Source organism: Palaemon carinicauda, chromosome 1 (assembly GCF_036898095.1).
Source record: "Palaemon carinicauda isolate YSFRI2023 chromosome 1, ASM3689809v2, whole genome shotgun sequence".
NCBI lineage: Eukaryota > Metazoa > Arthropoda > Malacostraca > Decapoda > Palaemonidae > Palaemon > Palaemon carinicauda.
In genome coordinates, this window is record NC_090725.1 from 102,325,534 (window position 1) to 102,345,969 (window position 20,436).

At 39.4% G+C, this 20,436-nt stretch overlaps 1 protein-coding gene across 4 annotated transcripts in view; it reads right to left on the bottom strand.

Moving 5' to 3' along the window:
• Positions 1-20,436, bottom strand: part of PCB (Pyruvate carboxylase) — a 183,359-nt gene that overhangs the window by 13,812 nt on the left and 149,111 nt on the right. For all 4 annotated transcript variants that reach the window (XM_068383658.1, XM_068383655.1, XM_068383657.1 and 1 more), the window contains exons 13-16: positions 19,438-19,544; positions 7,032-7,165; positions 6,184-6,295; positions 4,739-5,034 (exon numbers count right to left, since the gene is read on the bottom strand). In XM_068383658.1, the coding sequence (XP_068239759.1) occupies positions 4,739-5,034; positions 6,184-6,295; positions 7,032-7,165; positions 19,438-19,544 (649 nt within the window). The remainder of the gene's footprint in view (positions 1-4,738; positions 5,035-6,183; positions 6,296-7,031; positions 7,166-19,437; positions 19,545-20,436) is intronic.

Sequence of the window (20,436 nt, forward strand, 5' to 3'; positions counted from 1 at the left end):
TAATTGAATTTGGCCTTTTATTCAATACACTTAATTCATTTATTACAAATAAATTATGACGGTTGAGTGTATTTGAGAGGGAGAGGAAGTTACTCGTTTCCTCGACATTCTTGATCATTCTTGAGTGTTTCCCCATTACTTTCATAATCTTATTTCTTAGTTTTAATTGTGGGTTCTTACAATACCATGTAATCCATGGAACATAAGACAAAATATTTCAGTTAACAAGTCTCCAATAAACCGTCAATATAAAATATATCGGTAAATTATACAATAATAATTTATTTCAAATACATTATGAAACGTTTACACTCATTTCTAATGAAATGGTGCTCAGTGCATTTTAGAGCAGAATGCTTCCTCACAAGCTTTGATTTTTCAATTAAGTCCAGTTCCTCCTATTGCAAAACCTTCGCCTTTCTCCTATACAGTACTGAATTGTACTTTAGACAGTCTGATTTAAAGATACAAGAAATGTTCAGGACTTGGAGCCTTACATACCTCCTTCCACTTCTGGATCAAGCACTTAAGAGCAACTGTTTGGTGCCTTGTTAATAATGATGTATTTACCTTATTGCCAGGTGCAAATGAGTAAACTATCTGTGCATGTCCTATTTCACATCTACTACTAATGCAGTCTTTTAATAAGCCAATAACAATGTCTGAGCAAGTGAATAAAGGTGGAGTCATGCTGTAACAGGCCCATGCCATGGGACTTACAATCTAAGCTCAGCCACTAGCACTTGTAAGGTCTTTATTTCAGTGTAAGCTTTTAACTTGTCATGGCCCTCAGATGTGAGACAGAAACAGTGCAGGACCTCTCAGATAAATTTTCACTCCTTCCACATCTGCACTCTTGTGGGTAATAATTAATAATGAGGCATGAAAATGACTATTGAAGACTATTTAGGAACTAGCGAACAAAGTCGAGTCATAATTTTCTCTGCTACTACCTCATGAATTTTCTAAAGATAAGAGATTCTCCTCGTTTTTATTACGCTATGTATTTTTGTCGATACTACTGTATAATATACAAGAACATTTTTCTTTTAACACTGTAATGCATAGTTTTTATTTTGTTTGTTTGTATGATAAGTAAAGTTGTTGCTTGTAGTTTATCTAGTAGCGCAGCGATGTCTCCTCTCTTGGTCCTTTACTCTGTATTTTCATATTAGGGTTAGACTTGTCTATACCTTATTGTAAATTGTATGTTTTTAGATTTTTTCAAATTGGTGTTGGAATCATATCCAAACATAGTATAGTAGTATACGACGACTCCTCTGGAGTTGTTAGTTTTCCATTTGGGACATCTGATCATGTCTTGATTTCATTAGTAATGACAACTGAGCAGCCTGTCCCTGACGTATCATACTCATGTAAGCAGACTGGAATGGGATTTTGCATGATCTTTGGGCTTGAATTAGTCACAATTGTATAGTAGTGTTGATCCTGTTGTCCCTTTGAATGAGAATCTAGTCAACATAATTGATAGACTTATCCCTTCTCGTGTGCTAAGGTACCGAGTGAAGGACAAACCATGGTTCAATGATGATTGCAGATGTGCTTAATTGGAGAAGTACGAGGCCTAGCATCTTTGGAAGGGTAACAGATCAGATTTGACTTGGAATAACTATACTCAGCTTAGAGTTTTTGCTCAGAGAGTTTATGCTTCAACTGAAAAGGAATACAATTTAACTATAAAAGAAACCCTTTCTGGTACAACCCACAAGCATAAGTGGTGCACTATCCTTAAATCTGCACTCTTTGGTGTAGATGCAACAGATCCTCCATCACTTAAAACTAGATGGCTCTGTCACTCACTGTCCAAAGGAAAAGGCAACCCTTTTGGCTGATGTGTTTGACAGTAAACTGAGTAATGAGAAACTTCATCTTCCTCATTCCTGTTTTCCCCAAGGCTAAACTAACTAGTTTAGCTTTTGGATTTTGATGCTTGTGGACGTGTAGACCCAAATGGTATTTTTTCTGTTTTTTTTTTATAAAGACGGCAGATTCTTATTTTCTTATTTTGCACAAGTTAGCAAGCAGAGGAGCTTTTAGCACTTGTTGGAGAATTAGTAATGTTACTCCACTATGTAAATGTCTTTGTGGTAGCTAAGTCCAATCAATTTCTGCCTAATTTCCACAACTCAGACATTATCTAAACTTTTTGAAAGTCTTTGGGCAAAAAGTCTTAATAGGGTTGCTGAAGGTAATCATCCGTTCTCTAGTTTGCAATTTGGTTTTCGTAAAGGCCTTGGAGCATGTGATGCCCTTCTTACAATCTCCAATGCTGTACAGAAGTCCCTTTATGGTCAGGAAGTTCGTATGATTGGCCTTTATTTTAGTGCTACTTTAGTCCATGCTAATGACGAGGCCCTTTTTCTCAAACTTAAAACAGTTGGGAGTGGGTCGGTTGTTTCTTAGCATCATTATTGAATTTTTAAGTAAAAGATTGCAAAGAATAGTTGATGGGCACCATAGTGAGTATAGGAATGTGATACCTGGTGTTCCTCAGGGTAGTTTTTCTTGGCCCATTACTTTCCATATTATATAGACATGACATGTGGTTTGCCCTAGAAAACAAGCATGTTGCATATGCAGACTGTGCTACTCTCCTTGCATCAATTCCATCTCTTGAATGTAGATCTGGGGTTGCTGAATCCCTTAATCTAGCTAAAATTAGTGCATGGTGCAAATTATGAGGTATGAAGTTGAATCCTAACAAATCTCAAAGTAGGATTGTAAATAGGTTAAGGACGGTGGTTCCTCAACATCCGGATATCAGCATTGATAATGTTTCTTTAATTTTGTATGATTCTTTTAAAATTTTAGGCGTGATTCTCAACAGCAAATTTACTTTTGAGAAATACATTAGTTCTGTGTCTTCTTCAATTTCACAAAAAAAATGGCTTATTGAGAAAGTCTTTTAAGATTTTCAGTGATATTTCTATTCCAAAATGTTTTAATTCTTTAATTCTACCTTATTTCGAGTATTGTTCTTCTGTCTGATCTTCAGCTGGTGTTTCTCATCTTAATTTTTTGTACAGGAACTTACGGTCTATTAAATTTTTTTATTCCTGATCTAGATATTAATGTCTAGTACAGTCATTCAATTAGTTCATTATGCATGTTGCATAAGATTTTTTACAATTCTGACCATCCTTTACATTCACATCTTCCTGGACAGTTCCATCCTGTTCATAATATTAGGCATGCAGTTAATTTTAATAGTCAGACCTTCTCCATCATGAGGCTCAATACTACACAGTACTCTAGAAGTTTTATTCCAGCTGTGACTAAGTTTTGGAATTATCTTCCTAATTGGGTAGTCGAATCAGTAGAACTTCAAAAGTTCAAATTTGCAGCAAATGTTTTTATGTTGAACTTTATAATTTATATATCAAATATCTGATTTGATGTTAAGGTTTTTAAAATACTTTAATGCTTCATTACTTCTTATATCGTTTATTTATTTCCTTATTTCCTTTCCTCACTGGGCTATTTTTCCCCTGTTGGAGCCCTTGGACTTGAAGCTTCTTGCTTTTCCAACTAGGGTTGTAGCTTAGCTAGTAATGAACGTGTAACAACAACAACAACAATAATAATAGTAAATCATGATTTCAAGTTTTTTACTTCAAAATACTGTACAGTATTTTTTTCAGGCCGTTAGAAAGTACAGCGAATTATCGATTCACTATTTTTCTGATTATAGAGGCTTTTTTTTCCTTAATTAAAAGTAGCACTAACACTTTTAATGAAGTTATAAGAGCCCACATTTACTGTACATTGCTATTCTACAAGAAGGGACTGGCAACCAAACATTAACAGCAATATAAAATGCAATAACATCCTTTAACATTAAGCAAGATTGGTTCAGGTACTTAATTTCAAAAGCCTAAATAAATTTCCTTTAAACTAATGTGAAAGACTGATTGCCAATTACATGATTATTTTGAGAAAAACAGTTTCATTTATAATATAAAATACAGTAATGCACAGAATGATACAGAAAATAATTTAATCACTTATCACGTTGAAACCAAATGGTACTGATATATGTAAACCACGATATAGTAATACTAATCGACGGAGATTTAACACAATCATCAACATAAGATAGAATTTCCATATGATTACCAGTGGTGCTACTTTTCATATTTAGCTGGCCAGTCTTCATGTCAATACTACTAAAAAAATATCCATATCCACGACATGTGAATTTTCAATAGATTACTATTAACTGTTATATAGTTGCAACAGCTCTAATTTTCAACTCTCAACCACTTAAAGCTAGGGTATGGTAACTCAGTTAATCCAAAGCTATAGTAAACCCTGAAATTGTGCATTTGTATAATCACAAAATTAATTATCTAACTAGGGTTGTGGTGGCCCATGTGGTAACGTCCCAGACTGGTGAATGCCAGACTAGGGTTTGAGTCCCGCTCAAACTCTTTAACTTCTTAGGTCGCTGCAGCCTCACCATCCTTGTGAGCAAAGGAGGGGGGGGGGAGTCTATCTGCCGAGTTATCAGCAACCATTGCCTGGCCCTCCTTGGTTCTAGCTTGGGTGGATAGAAGCTTGAGTGCTGATCATATGTATACAGTATATGGTCAGTCTCTAGGGCATTGTCCTTCTTGCAAGGGTAATGTCACTGTCCCTTGCCTCTGCCATTCATGAGCAACCTTTAAATTAACTTTTAAAACTTAATTATAAATACAATTTACAAAAGCAGCCTTACCTGGAACTGAAGATTTGTGTACTGACCACCTGGAATTTCATTCTGATAAACATCTGCATTTCCTGATTTCATTGTCACAGCACATTCAAATGGTGCATACAGTGTTCTGGTTTGTTCCCAATAAGCTGAATAATCACTTATGTCACTTAGGTTAAATCCTGTATCAAGGTCAGTACCCTGTAAACTTGCAACAATGGCACCCATTGATGGTTGCGATGTCATACCAGACATGGAATCGACTGCTACGTCAACTGCATCAGCACCTGCTTTTGCGCACTCTAGCATAGATGCCACTCCTGTAACAAAGAATTGGACAATGTAAAAGCACAAAATTTGAATTTTGCTACATTAAACTACCATGTGCTATAGTATATATAAGTTTGTAATTCTGTATGATTCTTGCAATAAAGAGTTATTACACAATATTCAATTTAAAGTCTAATATCTCTTCTTTGATAATTACAAAAAGCTACCAATTTCACAATTTAGATGCTGTTTCTACATAATAATTCAGTGGTAAATTTTAATGCTGATCAATAGATTAACACAAACTAATATTTAACCATACTGTAATTTATTCAAAGTAATCAAAAGTTTATTCTTCAAGCGAAAAAAATCATACTTGAAAATACAGAAAAAACCCTATGAATATTCGAATATTCTAAAGGATATTATAACAATACAGGTTCTCTGGCTTTTAAGGGCTACCACTCCCTTTGTCAAGTAAGTGAATATTAAGACGTATTTTTATAAATGATGTACTGCAATCTCAAGTACTTCTGTCCATTTACGTCGACATTCATGGATACAGACGGTACTACAATAAATATTTTGCCTTAGTTGAGATTATGATTATTAGGTAAATGACATTGGTTAATCAAAAACAGTCAGATTAGCTTCTCTATAACCAAAGTTATTGGCTGGTTTCCAATAAGTTATTAAAGGATCTATTCTCTACCATACTGATCTTGTCCAATCTATTGAAGGACCTATTCAAAACCACAGTTAGTAGAATGATTTAATGCAATTTCCACAATATACGCAAGATGAAAGATTAAAAGGCAAATGCCAAAATTTTTGGAATGAAAATTATAGAATGAACTTTATTCATTGTAAAATATTAAAAAAATATAAAAAAAATTTAGAGTTGTGGAAGAACATTGTATAATTTTTACATTGGGGGTGGTTTGGAACATATACAGTACTTTTGTAGCTTAAGAAAGGATCAATACAGTGTCTCTTAGTGGAAACCAGCCTTTTGGGCGATGTTAGAGAAAATTTGGAGTCAGTTTTAGATGTGCTTTGCATTTAAATTTCTTTCAACGATTAAGACAGTGGCATCAAAATGCAGATATTTGTATGATTAAAATAGTAAACTGGAAAAATCTACACAAAAAAAAGTTTTGAAGCCTTATCTTCATATGGCTTAAAATATATATTCTTACCAGCTCCTGAAGTATCATGAGTATGTATGTGTATAGGTAGATCTGGATAACGCTCTCTCAATGCAGAAATGAGTATGTTTGCAGCTTGCGGTTTTAGGAGTCCTGCCATATCCTGTCAATGTAGATAATAAAGGATCAGTTTTTTTTCGTTATTCTTTTATATGCTTGACTTTTTTTATATTTTCCATTATTTGGTGGCTTTTAGACATTATGAAGGTTGTAATCAACTGAAATTATGCTCATGAGCTTACTTTGACTTCCACTGTAAAAACTCATATAAAAACTACCTAATTATTAATACGCAAGACTTGGCCCCATTAAAACATTATTTTGAGGTTAATTCAAACTCCTATTACGTTTTTGTTTCTCAACCGGTGATTTATTTGAAACCCAATTGAAATAATATGCAATACTCAAATTTTTATTGAAAATTTTCTTAGCATTTGTATTTTTTTTATGCTATTTTATCAACATATAGAAGTCACTTTCAAAGGAGACTATTTTTCATGTTTAAGTTTTTAGTTTCTTTGAAAAGTGAGTGTACTGATTGCAGGCAATAAAATCCATATTTTTTCATGTTTGAAGGACAAAATTATATAAATATTTAAGCAAATTAGCTGCAATTTTCCTCAAAAACTTAGTTTTGAGAAATGGGGCTTCAATGTTTATTTTTTTGTAGAGATTGATTGAATAGAATTTAGTATGTAAAAGTATGGGCTTTTAATAGTAAGGTTCTCCTCACCGAAAATTCAATAATTGGAATTCCCAAAATTCCAAAGAGATGTCATGAGAATTCTTTAGTAATAAACAATGTATCTAACACCAAAACAACAAAAATAGGAATATACCTTTATACATAGAATGTGTGTTCCAGCTTTAACTAGCTCCTCTGCAAGCTTGAGATAATATTCAAGGGTGTACTTTGTTCTGCTAGGATCACTGATGTCTCCAGAATATGAAATGGCAGCCTCTATCACACCACCTGTAAGCAGAGTTATTTTCAATCACCACCTCTTGATATGGATTTTTATCAACACCAGTTTTAAAATAATTGGGTGTTATTCATACATGGCTATCAACAAAAGTATTACCATGCCAGTGCAGCGGGCTCTCCTCCTACTTAAATTTTTAAATGAAGAAAGCTCTTCAAAAGTACAGTATAACAAAATATTTTCAAATACACTCTATAATAATATGCCATATGGAAATTAAACACCACAGACAAATGAAAATGGAATTTTCCTTTGCAGCTTGTTCAAGTAAATAACTATGTCACTGACTACTTTTCATTCTCACAGCGTGTTTTGATTGTGGAGTTTTATTAGAAATTTAATTTTTTTAGAACTAGCCAAAATAATTTCATGGTCTATATAACCTTCAAGGGATTTTTCTTTTTCTTTAAAAAGAAAATAAAAGTGCAAATTTTTTTAACAAATAAGAATGTACAGTAATTGGAAAATTATTTCTGGGTCGACCTGTGGCGCCCGGTGAAAAGAGTCCTTCTTGTATATCTTTTCTGATAAAACCTTCCAATTATACCAGAGAAAGATAAAAGCATGGAATGCTGAGGTTACAACCCTCGCGCGAGCACCTTTTGGGTGTCGTGTATAAAGCAAAGGCGCGTGAAATCCACTATTCACAGGTTGTCTTCCATTTAGTTAATTCCTTCGTCAAAGGGATGGGCTGATACAAAGGCCCTAGCCAAACCCCCAGCGCCACACCACCCACGCCACGACGCGAGCGCCATCTGAACTTCTTTAACCAATAAAGCAAGTAGTCAAGTAGTTTGACGAGGGTGGAGTATTGGTTAAAAATAGCAGAACACTTACGCTTAGTTTATAGTTTAAAGAGTTCAGCTAAGCATGAAACTTGTTAGGTAAAAAGACTAATCAAGAAATTTATATAAAATTCAAGAAGTGAATTATTCAATACAAGATCTACATTAAATAAAATTAATACAGGTGGAATTTAGTGGGAAACACTGAATAAAAAGGAATAAGGATAAGGAATAAGAAATGAAGTAAGAATGTGGAATAAGGAAGGGTCAAAGGAATAAAGTACAGAAATGAATAGAACAAAAATGTGTGAACAACAGATCTGAAGATATATATGAAAAGGAAATGGAAAAGAAGATAAAATTATGGGAGAAACCTTATAGCATTTAGCATTAAAGAAAACTAAAGCTATCAATCTTGCCACTAGAGGCTATAAAGAGGTTGGAACCCAAGAGCTGGCTGCATTTCAGGATTTACCAGGATTACCAAGTGAGCTTTATTCAATTTCACACCCCACCAGGTGATGCAATTAATAGCTTTTAATTCTAATTACCCCTAAGGAGTCAATATGTGATGAAAATCAACATTATAGTGTTCAAATAGAAATATATTTCTACCTCATATTTGGATCGAACCCTAATCTCTTCAAATAAATGGCAAAGTTGCTATGAATCATGCCAACAGAGGCTATAAAAGAGGGTGGGGATTCACCTGGAGACAACTGTCTTGAATATGCGAGACTTTTACCAAACTTTCTAGCCCACCAGGGTTTCCAATAGATAACTTTCAATCAGAATTACCCCCCAATAAGTCAATATATCATGAAATTCAACACAATCATCAGATACAAAAAATTTCTACCTCAATTTAGGATCAAACCATAGTTTCTTCAAAAGAAAGGCAAGGTCACTATCAATAATGCACCAGAGGCTAAAGAAAAAGGTTGAAATCTAAGTGTTAACTGTATTTCAGGATATACTTGGAGAAACCTTGTATTACATAACAAAGTTTTACCAAAGAGGGAAGTTGGGTAAAACTTGAGCAAACACCGAATATAATTGTAATATTTTCTGCCTTAATTATATTTTCTGTCTATACTAGGTATACTGTACCACTAATATTTTCATAAAGAAAATATGTGCATTAATTTATTTCATGAAAATAAATAAGAAAAAATCCATTATTTATCAATGGTTCGACGCTAAAATCGACAAAGTTGCATAAAGCACTATAACATGAATTTTTTTTTTATGTCATATTTTAGGATGACAGAGAAAGTTAGAACTGACTTAAGCTGAAACAGCATAAACCAGGGTACTATGTATACAGTATGTACACTTATCATCGTCATCATCATCTGCTACACCTATACACAAAGGGCCTTGGTTAGATTCTGCCAGTTGTCTCCATCTTGAACTTATAATTCAATACTTTTCCACACATCATCTCCCTCTTCACGCCTCGTAGTTCTCAGCCATGTAGGCCTGGGTCTTCCAACTCTTCTAGTACCTTGTGGAGCCCATTTAAATGTTTGATGAACCAATCTCTTGGGGAATGCAAAGAGCATGCCCTAACCATCTCCATCTGCCCCTCACCATGATCTCATCCACATATAGCACTCTATAATCTCTTATAGTTTCACTTCTAATTCTGTCCTGCCATTTAACTCCCAATATTATTCTGTGGGCTTTGTTCTCAAATATGCTAGATCTGTTTGAGATAGTTTCATTGCCATACCACGACTCTTGTCCATAAAGCAATACCGATCTCACTAAACTGATATATAGTCTGAGTTTTATATGTAATTTCAGGCAATTTGAATTCCAAATGTTACTTAACCTAGCCATTGTCTCCGCGGGGGTTAGGTAACAAACACCAGTGTAGAGCAAAAATCTGCATGTAATTGGTGACCTTGGGTCAATGAACTCAGGTCCCCTAACCAACTAACCACTGTCTATGTACAGTCATCTAACACCACAAAAAATACAGTCCATAATTTTCGAGCAGCCCACTAACTGTATTATTAGTTTTATTATTACAATTGTATTTCTGGGTCGACCTGTGGCGCCCGGTGAAAAGAGTCCTTCTTGTATATCTTTTCTGATAAAACCTTCCAATTATACCAGAGAAAGATAAAAGCATGGAATGCTGAGGTTACAACCCTCGCGCGAGCACCTTTTGGGTGCCGTGTATAAAGCAAAGGCGCGTGAAATCCACTATTCACAGGTTGTCTTCCATTTAGTTAATTCCTTCGTCAAAGGGATGGGCCGATACAAAGGCCGATACAAAGGCCCTAGCCAACCCCCAGCGCCACACCACCCACGCCACGACGCGAGCGCCATCTGAACAACATCCTTCTTTTTGGAATCTAAAGTGTTGAATTGTTTTGTGGTGCTCTCGGTCTTTTTTATCAATCGTGGATTTATTTTGTCATGTCCGAAGCTCCATCTTCACACATTCCAATGTTAAGTACCATAGTTTGTTTTGACAGTTTTTTATTGTACCGGGCTTTTGTTTTATATCCAGTATAGTCTGTTTTATTATTCCCGTCTGGCCTTTCATGGCGGCCATTGTTTGTTCACTTGTTTGGGAATTCATCTTTGTCTGCCCGTTTAGTACTCTGTCACTTAGGTTCTTGGTTAAGTCCCTGGCCTTATGCCTTTAGAACCGTTATTATTTTTTTTTTTTTTTGTTTTTTTTTTTTTGTGTATTTATGCTCATGGTACTTTTTGCTAGCAGGTCCAGCCTATGAACGAGATAGCGATCTAGCTTTGTATTTGTTTAGTACCCGCCCCTCCGAGGCGTTCGTCACTCGACTGTGCTATTTATTTTAAGTTTTATCAGATGCTATTCTTCGATCGTAGTGTTATATGGATGTACAGGTTTATTTTATACGTTTATAATAGTGTTGTGTGTTTTTTAGTCCTGTTTTTGTGTTTAAGAGAGCGAGAGCTTGGGGTCCCCGTTTTCTGTTCGCAGTCACGAGTTACCCCTTTCTCTCGTTTTCTTTCTTAGCTCCGGTGGGGGAGCGGATTTCCCGTTTTCCGTTTTGTGCGTTCAACGGGTTCTCCCTCCCTCACCTCTCCCCCTCTGGGTGGATGATAACTTACGAGTTATCTATTTTTCGTGACTTTTCAATTGTTAGCGTTATTTTGGTCCGTGTTTCGTCCTCTCCCCGTTACGGCTTGGGAGTAGTTATGAACGTTTTCCACTCCGCCTTGAGTTCTACTCCGCCATGAGGGATTCTCAATGACTTTCGTTCTATTGTTATATTTATAAATTGTTTATTACATGGGACGGGCTTCATATTGTTTAGATACGACCCTCCGGTGGCCCTTACTCCGGTCTCAGGCCACGGCCATATCCGCAATAGCCTTTGTTATTACAACTGTGTTTGTTATTCACAATAATTATTCAGGACCTTTCTTCTCCCTCCGGCCTCACCGGAGATCGTAAATACGCTTAACTATGATCTAAGCTTTAGACTTTAGCTGCGGCTTAGCTTTTTATCTTTCACAATTGAATTATTAGCCACAATTGAATTATTCAGGGCATCTCATTATCCTCCGGCGTCACCGGGGGTCGCCCATACACTTCACACTTATATTTGCCTTGCCTTTAGCTAAGGCTCCTTTATTCAGGACATTTCATTACGCTCCGGCCTCACCGGAGGTCGCCCATACACTTCACACTTATATTTGCCTTGCCTTTAGCTAAGGCTGGTGTTTATATTTATTTTAAGGGCATGTCACTGCTTCCCCGACCCTTGGAGGTCGGCGGATTGCTTTAATTTAATTATCCTTATGTCATTAACAGACATTAGGTGCATTACAAATATACAAACAATTGAATATTAAAGTGCCAACAATGGTATGGGGCGGTATCAACTTAAAGGTAATATTCGGTTGTTTGGTCAATGCAATATGGGTGCTTAGGGAATTCAGTGAGTGCCGAAACTCTAAAATAATAGGTTTTTTTTTATCCCCTCATCAGAGTTTCAAGAAACACCAGACTCGTATGTCTTTTCTTTTACAGAAGGCCCGTTGTACTGCTGAAGGATGCCCTGCCTCGTTCAGCGACCCCGTTGGGCATGACCTCTGCCGGTCTCATGCACACTGCTCCATTCCCTTTATCCAGGAACCGGGACAGGCCCAATACCCAGTCTGGTTCCCGGATTTGTGCTCGCTCTGTTACGAGCTGTCGTCAATTCTACTGAACGATGATGTAAGTGGGTTTTCCCTTTGTTCCTTATTTCTCGTTGGCAGACACTAATATAGACATGAATATGATATACACAGTATATTTTGGAGGGCAAACCCCCTCCTCCATCACTAATCACTGCAAATCTTACAGGCCGATGATGTCTCTCTTCGTTCAGCAAGGGCTACTCTTCGTCCGTGGGTGTCGGGCTTCGGCAGGAATGCCCCGTCTGGCGCACCCTATCTCCTCGATGGGGACATGGCCTCCCGCCTCTTCCCAGGCTCGACTACTGCTGCAGTCTCCCCTGACCTTGCTGCCCCCTTAATTGAAGAAGTCAGGGCTACCATTTCCGTGGAGGACGAACCCCTCGTACCGATGGACATGGCGGGTCTGGATATAGACGTAGAACCCAGGGACGAGCAGGTAAGTGGAGCCGAGTTGGTGGAAACCCTTTTCTCTCCTACTCCCTCTCCTACCTCTTCCTTTCTAGGTTTTGATAACTCTAAGGCTTCTCCTCGGGATCCCTCTGCCTCCGTACGACCCAAGGTGAAGCCACTTCGAACTTATAAGACTTCAGCTTTGCCAGTATCAACGTCACCGGTCCCCGGACCCTCGACAGCTCCTGATATTCATATTGCTCCTCGTAAAACCACTACTCCTAAGAAGTCTAAGTCTACCAAATTCAAGAAAAAACCAACGGATGGCTTTCAGGTACCCTGGGCTGATCTCCTCCCCATCCAACTGATCAAAGGATTGGTCAGAGATCAAGTTCAACATCACTCTGGTGCAATAACAGAGATTAAGGATATGATGGCTACTCTGATCCGCGCCGGAACTCAGTTTCCTCCCCCTTCTGCTCCAGATGCATCGAAGCTGCCGCCCTTCGATAAAAATAATCCTTGGCGGTTTGCCTTGCATGCTCCATTCATAGATGGTTCCCTAACTCTGGAGGGCATAGGCACCCGCCCTCTAGAGGACCTGGAGTTCTATCCCCCGGGCCTAGCATTCCCGTTCAATGGTTTTGTACGGTTAAAGGAACATGCATTGGTCCGTATGGACAAGGTACCGAAGGAAACGGTCATATTTCCAAAAGAGCAGGCCCAGGCTATCTGGGCCAGAACACTATCAGAGTGGGGGTGTATTAACTCCAAGCTCACCCCACACAAAGGTGCCTACACTATTTTTACGACAGCGGCCTCCATCTCTTTGCCGCTCATAGACAAAGTCACAGAGCTGACTATACAGGCCATCAAGGAAGGCTCTTCCATGCCGGCTCTCAAGGAGACGGACCCCACCTCTTTGCTTATTCCGGGTACCTCGGCAGACTGGGATGCTGCGGCTTCTACCTTCACGGTGGGGAAACTAGACCCGGACTGTGCCTCTACTCTTTTCTCTGAGAAGCTTCCCAGATTAATAGAGAGTCTTCTCAAAACTGAGTTCGAGACCCGTACTAGACTTGCTAGGTCCCTCCAATCCATCACCTCCATGGAGTCCCTAGCATCTCTTTACCCAGAGGAAACGCTGTTCAGAGTCGCCACAAAGAACCAGCTGCTATCCTACCAAATAGACCTCCATGACTTCTGGTCAGCTCGGGTTAGTTGCAGGAAGTTCGTTCTGTCGGAGGCCACCATCAGGCATGAGCCGAACAGACTGATAGCGTCCTCCTGCTGGGGCAAGACCCTCTTCCCTCAGACCGAGGTGGATAAGGTTCTTCAGGACGCAGCGAGGGCAAACCAGAATTTGCAGGTAAGGTGGGGTCTCTCAGCCAAAAAGAGGTTCGAACCCCAGAGACACACGTTCTTCAAGAAGAAGCAGAGGTTTAGTCCTTACAAGGCGGCCCGGGGTACCTCGTCCCCACAGTCTTCCGCGGCCTCGACTTCTCGACAACAGGCGCCTCCTCAGCAGGTAGTCTACCTCGCTGCTCCCCCTGGTACACAGCCCAACCCCTCTTGGATGCCCTCACCTGCATACAACCCTGCCTACGAATCCTCCGGTTCCTTTCGTGGATACCAAAGAGGGAGTTTCAGAGGTAGAGGACAGTTCCGCCAACGCGGCGGGCCTAGAGCAAGGGGTTCCCGTGGAGGGAGGGGCCCTAAGTTCACTCCCTCCCAATGATGTGATGCCGGTAGGAGGGAGACTTTATCACTTCCGGGACCATTGGACCTTCAGTCCATGGGCTCACAGCATAATATCAAGGGGCTTGGGTTGGAAATGGTCACAGGGATCCCCTCCTCCACCGGTGACCTTCTTCCAGAGACCCACTCCCATCCTGGAAGAGTACACCGCAGAGTTACTCAAGAAGAGAGCAATCAAGCGGGTTCGATCCCTGAAATTCCAAGGCCGCCTGTTTACAGTCCCGAAGAAAGACTCGTCGGCGTTGAGGGTAGTTCTGGACTTGTCGAAGCTCAACTCTTACATCCTTTGCGACAAGTTCCGTATGCTGACTATCTCTCAGGTACGGACCTTACTTCCCCGTGGGGCAGTCACCACCTCTATCGATCTTACAGACGCCTATTATCATGTCCCAGTAGCTCGAAACTTCTCTCCTTACCTAGGCTTCCGTCTCGGCAAGAGCGCCTTCGCATTCAAAGTCATGCCCTTCGGTCTCAGCATTGCCCCCAGGGTATTCACGAAACTGGGGGAGACGGTGCTCGAGCAACTCAGACACCAAGGGATACAAATCGTCGCCTATCTGGACGATTGGCTCATTTGGGCCCAGTCGCACCAGGAATGCAACAGAGCTACGTCGAAGGTACTCCATTTTCTCGCCAAACTGGGCTTCCAAGTCAACCTCCGGAAGTCCCGCCTACAACCATCAAGCCACTTCGAATGGTTAGGCATCCGTTGGGACCTCTCAAAGCACAAGCTCTCCCTTCCTCCCAAGAAGGTGAGGGAGATAGCTTCCAAGGTCAGGAACTTTCTCAAACACAAACAGGTGTCCAGAAGAGCTTTAGAACGAATCCTCGGCCTTCTCCAGTTTGCCTCACTGACCGATCTCCTATTAAAAGCCAAACTCAGACATATCAATCGAGTTTGGAGAAAGAGGGCGACAATACCTTTAAGAGACAAGACCTCGAAGATCCCCTCTGTCTTGAAAATGAGACTACAACCATGGTCCGATCGGAGGAACCTCTCCAAGTCGGTTCCTCTACAGTTCCCCTCTCCACAAGTGACAATTCATACCGACGCGTCTCTGAGTGGATGGGGGGGTTACTCCCAACATCAGATGTTTCAGGGCTCTTGGTCACCCGCCATGAGACAGTTCCATATCAATGTTCTCGAAGCCATGGCGGTGTTCTTGATCCTGAAGAGAATCTCCCCTCCGAGGTCGACCCACATCAGAGTAGTCTCAGACAGCACGGCCGTAGTCCACTGCCTCAACAGGGGGGGGGGGGGTCCAAATCACCCAACCTGAATCAGATCCTGGTCACTATCTTCACCTTGGCAGCCGACAAAGACTGGTTCCTGTCAGCAACTCACCTAGCAGGAGTCCAGAATGTGATAGCAGACTCATTATTCAGGACAGCAGACTCATTATTCAGGACGAGCCCACTGGAATCTGAGTGGTCCCTGGACATGCACTCCTTCTGGTGGATACTCAGGCTGGTTCCAGGTCTCCAGGTAGATCTATTCGCGACCCGACTCAATCACAAACTCCCATGTTATGTGACACCGAACCTGGACCCTCAGGCTTATGCCATGGATGCATTAACCCTGGATTGGAACCATTGGCAGAAGATCTACTTATTCCCTCCAGTGAATCTTCTACTGAAAGTCTTGCACAAACTCCGCTCCTTCAACGGGGCAGTAGCTTTAGTGGCACCTCACTGGCCAAAGAGCAGTTGGTTTCCTCTCCTCCTCGAGTTGAAACTCCGTCCCTTCCGGATCCCATTCCCCAAACTGACCCAGGTGGTCCAAACTCGGACTGTGTCAGATTCCTCAAGGATAGCCAAAACCCTAACTTTGTGGATTTCATGAAGTTTGCGGCGCGTAGGGACGCAAACATCGACCCAGATAATGTCCTCTTTATAGAATCAGACAAAAGGGACTCAACGATTCGCCAATATGATTCGGCGGTTAAGAAACTAGCGGATTTCTTAAGGACTTCAGACCATTCGGTTATGACTCCTAATTTAGCCATCTCCTTCTTTAGGTCCATATTTGACAAAGGCCTAGCAGCTAGCACTATAACCACCATTAAGTCAGCTCTGAGGAAAGTCTTCCTGGTTGGGTTTAACATTAACCTGGCGGAGTCTTATTTCTCATCTATTCCAAAAGCATGTGCTAGGCTTCGACCTTCGGTTCGTCCTCAAAAGGTCTCTTGGTCTCTAAATGATGTCCTCAAACTGGCCTCCGACACGGACAACGAATCCTGCTCTTATATCACTCTTCTTAGGAAGAATTTATTTCTAACAGCTTTGGCCTCGGGTTCCAGAATCTCAGAACTAGCAGCTCTCTCACGAAACTCAGAGAACATGGATTTCCTCCCTTCAGGTGAGGTACTTCTTTCACCAGACAGGGCGTTCCTAGCTAAGAACGAGGACCCCCAAAATAGGTGGTCCCCTTGGAAGATTATTCCTCTTCTCCAAGATACTTCTCTATGTCCGGTCACCACTCTCAGGGCCTTTTTAGCCAGGACTGCTACCCGATCGTCTGGCCCCTTGTTTATCAGAGAACAAGGAGGTACCATTTCCATACGTGGCATTAGGCAACAGATCCTATACTTCATTAAACAAGCCAATCCGGGATCATTTCCCCATGCTCATGATATCCGGTCGGTAGCTACCTCCATCAACTATTTCCAGAATATGGACTTTGATGACCTTAAGAAGTACACGGGTTGGAAATCTCCTATGGTCTTCAAACGCCACTATCTAAAGAACTTACAGGCTCTTAAATACCCAACGGTTGCAGCTGGGAGCCTTATCTCTCCCCATTGATCTTTTGTTCTTCCTTTCATCCATCTCTTCTCTTCTCCCTCCTACCCGCCACTCGCACCACGACGCCGCTTCCTTGGTGGTTCGTTAGCCCTAAGTTTATTACATATTAGGTTAATATGATTGTAACTATTATTGTTTACCGTTGTTATAAGGTTGGGATATTCTTAGCCATGTCAGTTTTGTTGCAAGTTTTCCTCTGATACTCGGAGGCTTCCCTGTTATGTTTGTTTAACCTTACTCTCACTATGCCCTGGGGCTAGTTTATGTTTTATGCCTACTTACCTTAATTATATATGATTTTCTTTACATGGTGTTGTTTCTCTCCCCTTATTAAATTAGTAGTTATTGTTGGGCTTGGAAGGCATTCTCTGGTACATTTTCACCGGGCGCCACAGGTCGACCCAGAAAAGGGATTTTGACGAAGGAAAAATCTATTTCTGGGGAGAGACCTGTGGCACCCGATGAAACCCTTCCCCTTTATTTTACACGATCCCACCCTTTCCTTTCCAAGCCATCATGGCCAATACAGAAGGATGTTGTTCAGATGGCGCTCGCGTCGTGGCGTGGGTGGTGTGGCGCTGGGGGTTGGCTAGGGCCGTTGTATCAGCCCATCCCTTTGACGAAGGAATTAACTAAATGGAAGACAACCTGTGAATAGTGGATTTCACGCGCCTTTGCTTTATACACGACACCCAAAAGGTGCTCGCGCGAGGGTTGTAACCTCAGCATTCCATGCTTTTATCTTTCTCTGGTATAATTGGAAGGTTGGTATAATTGGAAGGTTTTATCAGAAAAGATATACAAGAAGGACTCTTTTCACCGGGCACCACAGGTCTCTCCCCAGAAATAGATTTTTCCTTCGTCAAAATCCCTTAATTGAAGTACTGTGCAAATTTGTATTTTTACATCCCTCCATTAATAAACTCCTAAATAATCTAAAACACTAAATAAACTACTATAATTTCAGTCTATTCTCTTCACAATCCTAAATCCTTAAGAATAAACAATTATTTTATTAATTTTAATGTTATATATAATTTAGTTACGATTAATTTTACTTTGACTATTTTCTTCTATCCTTTCTTTACATTAAATCATATCTTTTCCCTTAAATTTATATTCCTTCCTTTCATTGTTTTTATTTATTTATTTTCAGGTTATTTTCATGTGATAATATCAGACTCCTTCCTGCATAATAAATTGCACGCATTTTAGTTTAAATAACTGGAATGATAAAAAAACCTTAGTCAAAGTAAAATATTATCCATATTTTACTGTATCTTCCATTCTTCCTTCTCTTGTTTGCTTTTCATATGTTATTTACACTTTTTATGGTTCATTTGTGTTTTTATACTTATTTTTAATTTCTTTTTCTCAGTAGTTTTCATATTTTCTGTTAATTTCATATAATGCAGATTTTGCACAGATGACTTTAATGCATGAACATGGATATCCTTTCCCTTTTCTGAAAGCTGTGGTATTTACACTCTACAGAGAATCGTCTGGACTATTCTATATTTAGCAATGCTCCCCTCAAAGCTAACACTGATTGGTTTGTTTTTATAAAGAAAAGTTTTTCCTTTATCTTAAAATGGAAAAATTTTACTTTATAAGTAATCTCTTTACACATAGCATAAGCTAAGAACATGAAATATGTTGTGTTCTACATTTCATTCCCTTTCAAATTGTGGAGGAAACACTGGGGTGTGAACCAGCAGTCAACAAGAAAAAAGGCTTGACAACTTATGATTGATTAACAAACTAACTGAAGTGGCTGCCAGTAATGGGAAATTTCATTTCTTATTTGACTGTGGTGCTTCATACTAAAAAATCAAAATTGAACAAATTTCATATTACGTAATGGGAGACAAAAGGAGGAGGGGGTTACTGCTTCGAAGGAGAACCTCCTCCCCCATAATTAGCTCTGGAAAAATGCTGAGAGTTCTCTCTTTTGAACAACATTCACTATTGCTAACTGAATCACTTGATGTACACTTGAAGGACACTAGACCATTTCATGTTCAATTTTGACAAGGAAATTATTCAGACAAGACTGCTTATGCCTTTTTTTCAAGATTGAATGAAAATTGAATAAAAATCAAGGCAATGCACAACATATTTTGTGCTAGTCTCGTTGGTACTTCTTCACAAAAAGTCATTAGTGAAATTTTTTTTATTGCAGACCAATGCAATTCTCTGAATCCAATTGAAATTTGTACGATCGTATCCAAAGTTGCTTGTATTCAATATTACTCGTAACCTGAAGTACTACCATATATATACAACTTGTGGGAGTGTCATGTCACACAAGTACATATCAGAAATTTATTAAATCTTACCTGCTCTACCAACAGCATCAATGCCAAGGAGAAGATTTGGAAGGTAATTCAGGGAATCAAAGACTCTGAAGATGTCCATACCAGTTTTTACAGACAACTCACAAAATCTGTAATGATTATATATCACTAAGTTTATTATTTCTTTGCATTTAGTTTCCATACATTTTTCCTTTCATGTTTAATTATGAAGTTTTTAAATTATTTTTTTTTGGAATTATCAGATCATTTGAAGTGATAGCACACAAAGCAGCCCCCACCCATTGTTGCTTACTCGAGTAATTAAGATAAATATTGCAATAAATGACAAAGGCACTGAACATTCAACATGACATTTCTGAAATTATGCATTCTATTTTTTTTTTAATTTAATTTTGCTTACTAAATTACTTAAGGTATTTAAAAAGTAGTCCCAAATAGTGAATACATGGGAATGTGGATGTAGACTACAGTATTGACAGAATCCTTTACATGTCTCCTTGTGTAAGCAAGTAGTACTCTGGAAAATAAATCTGATCAGAGAACATTGGTTATATTGAGTATTATCAGGACCAGAACATTTTGACGTACAACAGTTAAGAGGGACAGAAAAGTTTGTGTGTGGGATAAACAAAAATCTTTCGCGTTCGTTATACCTACCTAGTCTTGCTACTCACATTTTATACGAGAAAAGGTCTCCTTTCCTCTTGGGTTAAATTAGGGAAAATGGTACCCTCTTAAAACAATTGACCATAACCGAATATAAATGAAAATTGACATTATATTGCATTGGAATGATGCCTTGTTCTTTCATCCCGTGCTGAGGTGGAAAGACCTAACATTCTTAGGAAGAATCAATATAAGAACAGGTAGGGACAAACAGATAGAAATATTAGTTAGCCAAGATTGTATACAATTTGAGCCACCAATGATATGAACCAGAAAACGTACATATAGTACAGCCAGTTCTGTCAGCCTAAAGTCCTAACAGTCATGGACTCATCAAACATAGCCCAAATAAAG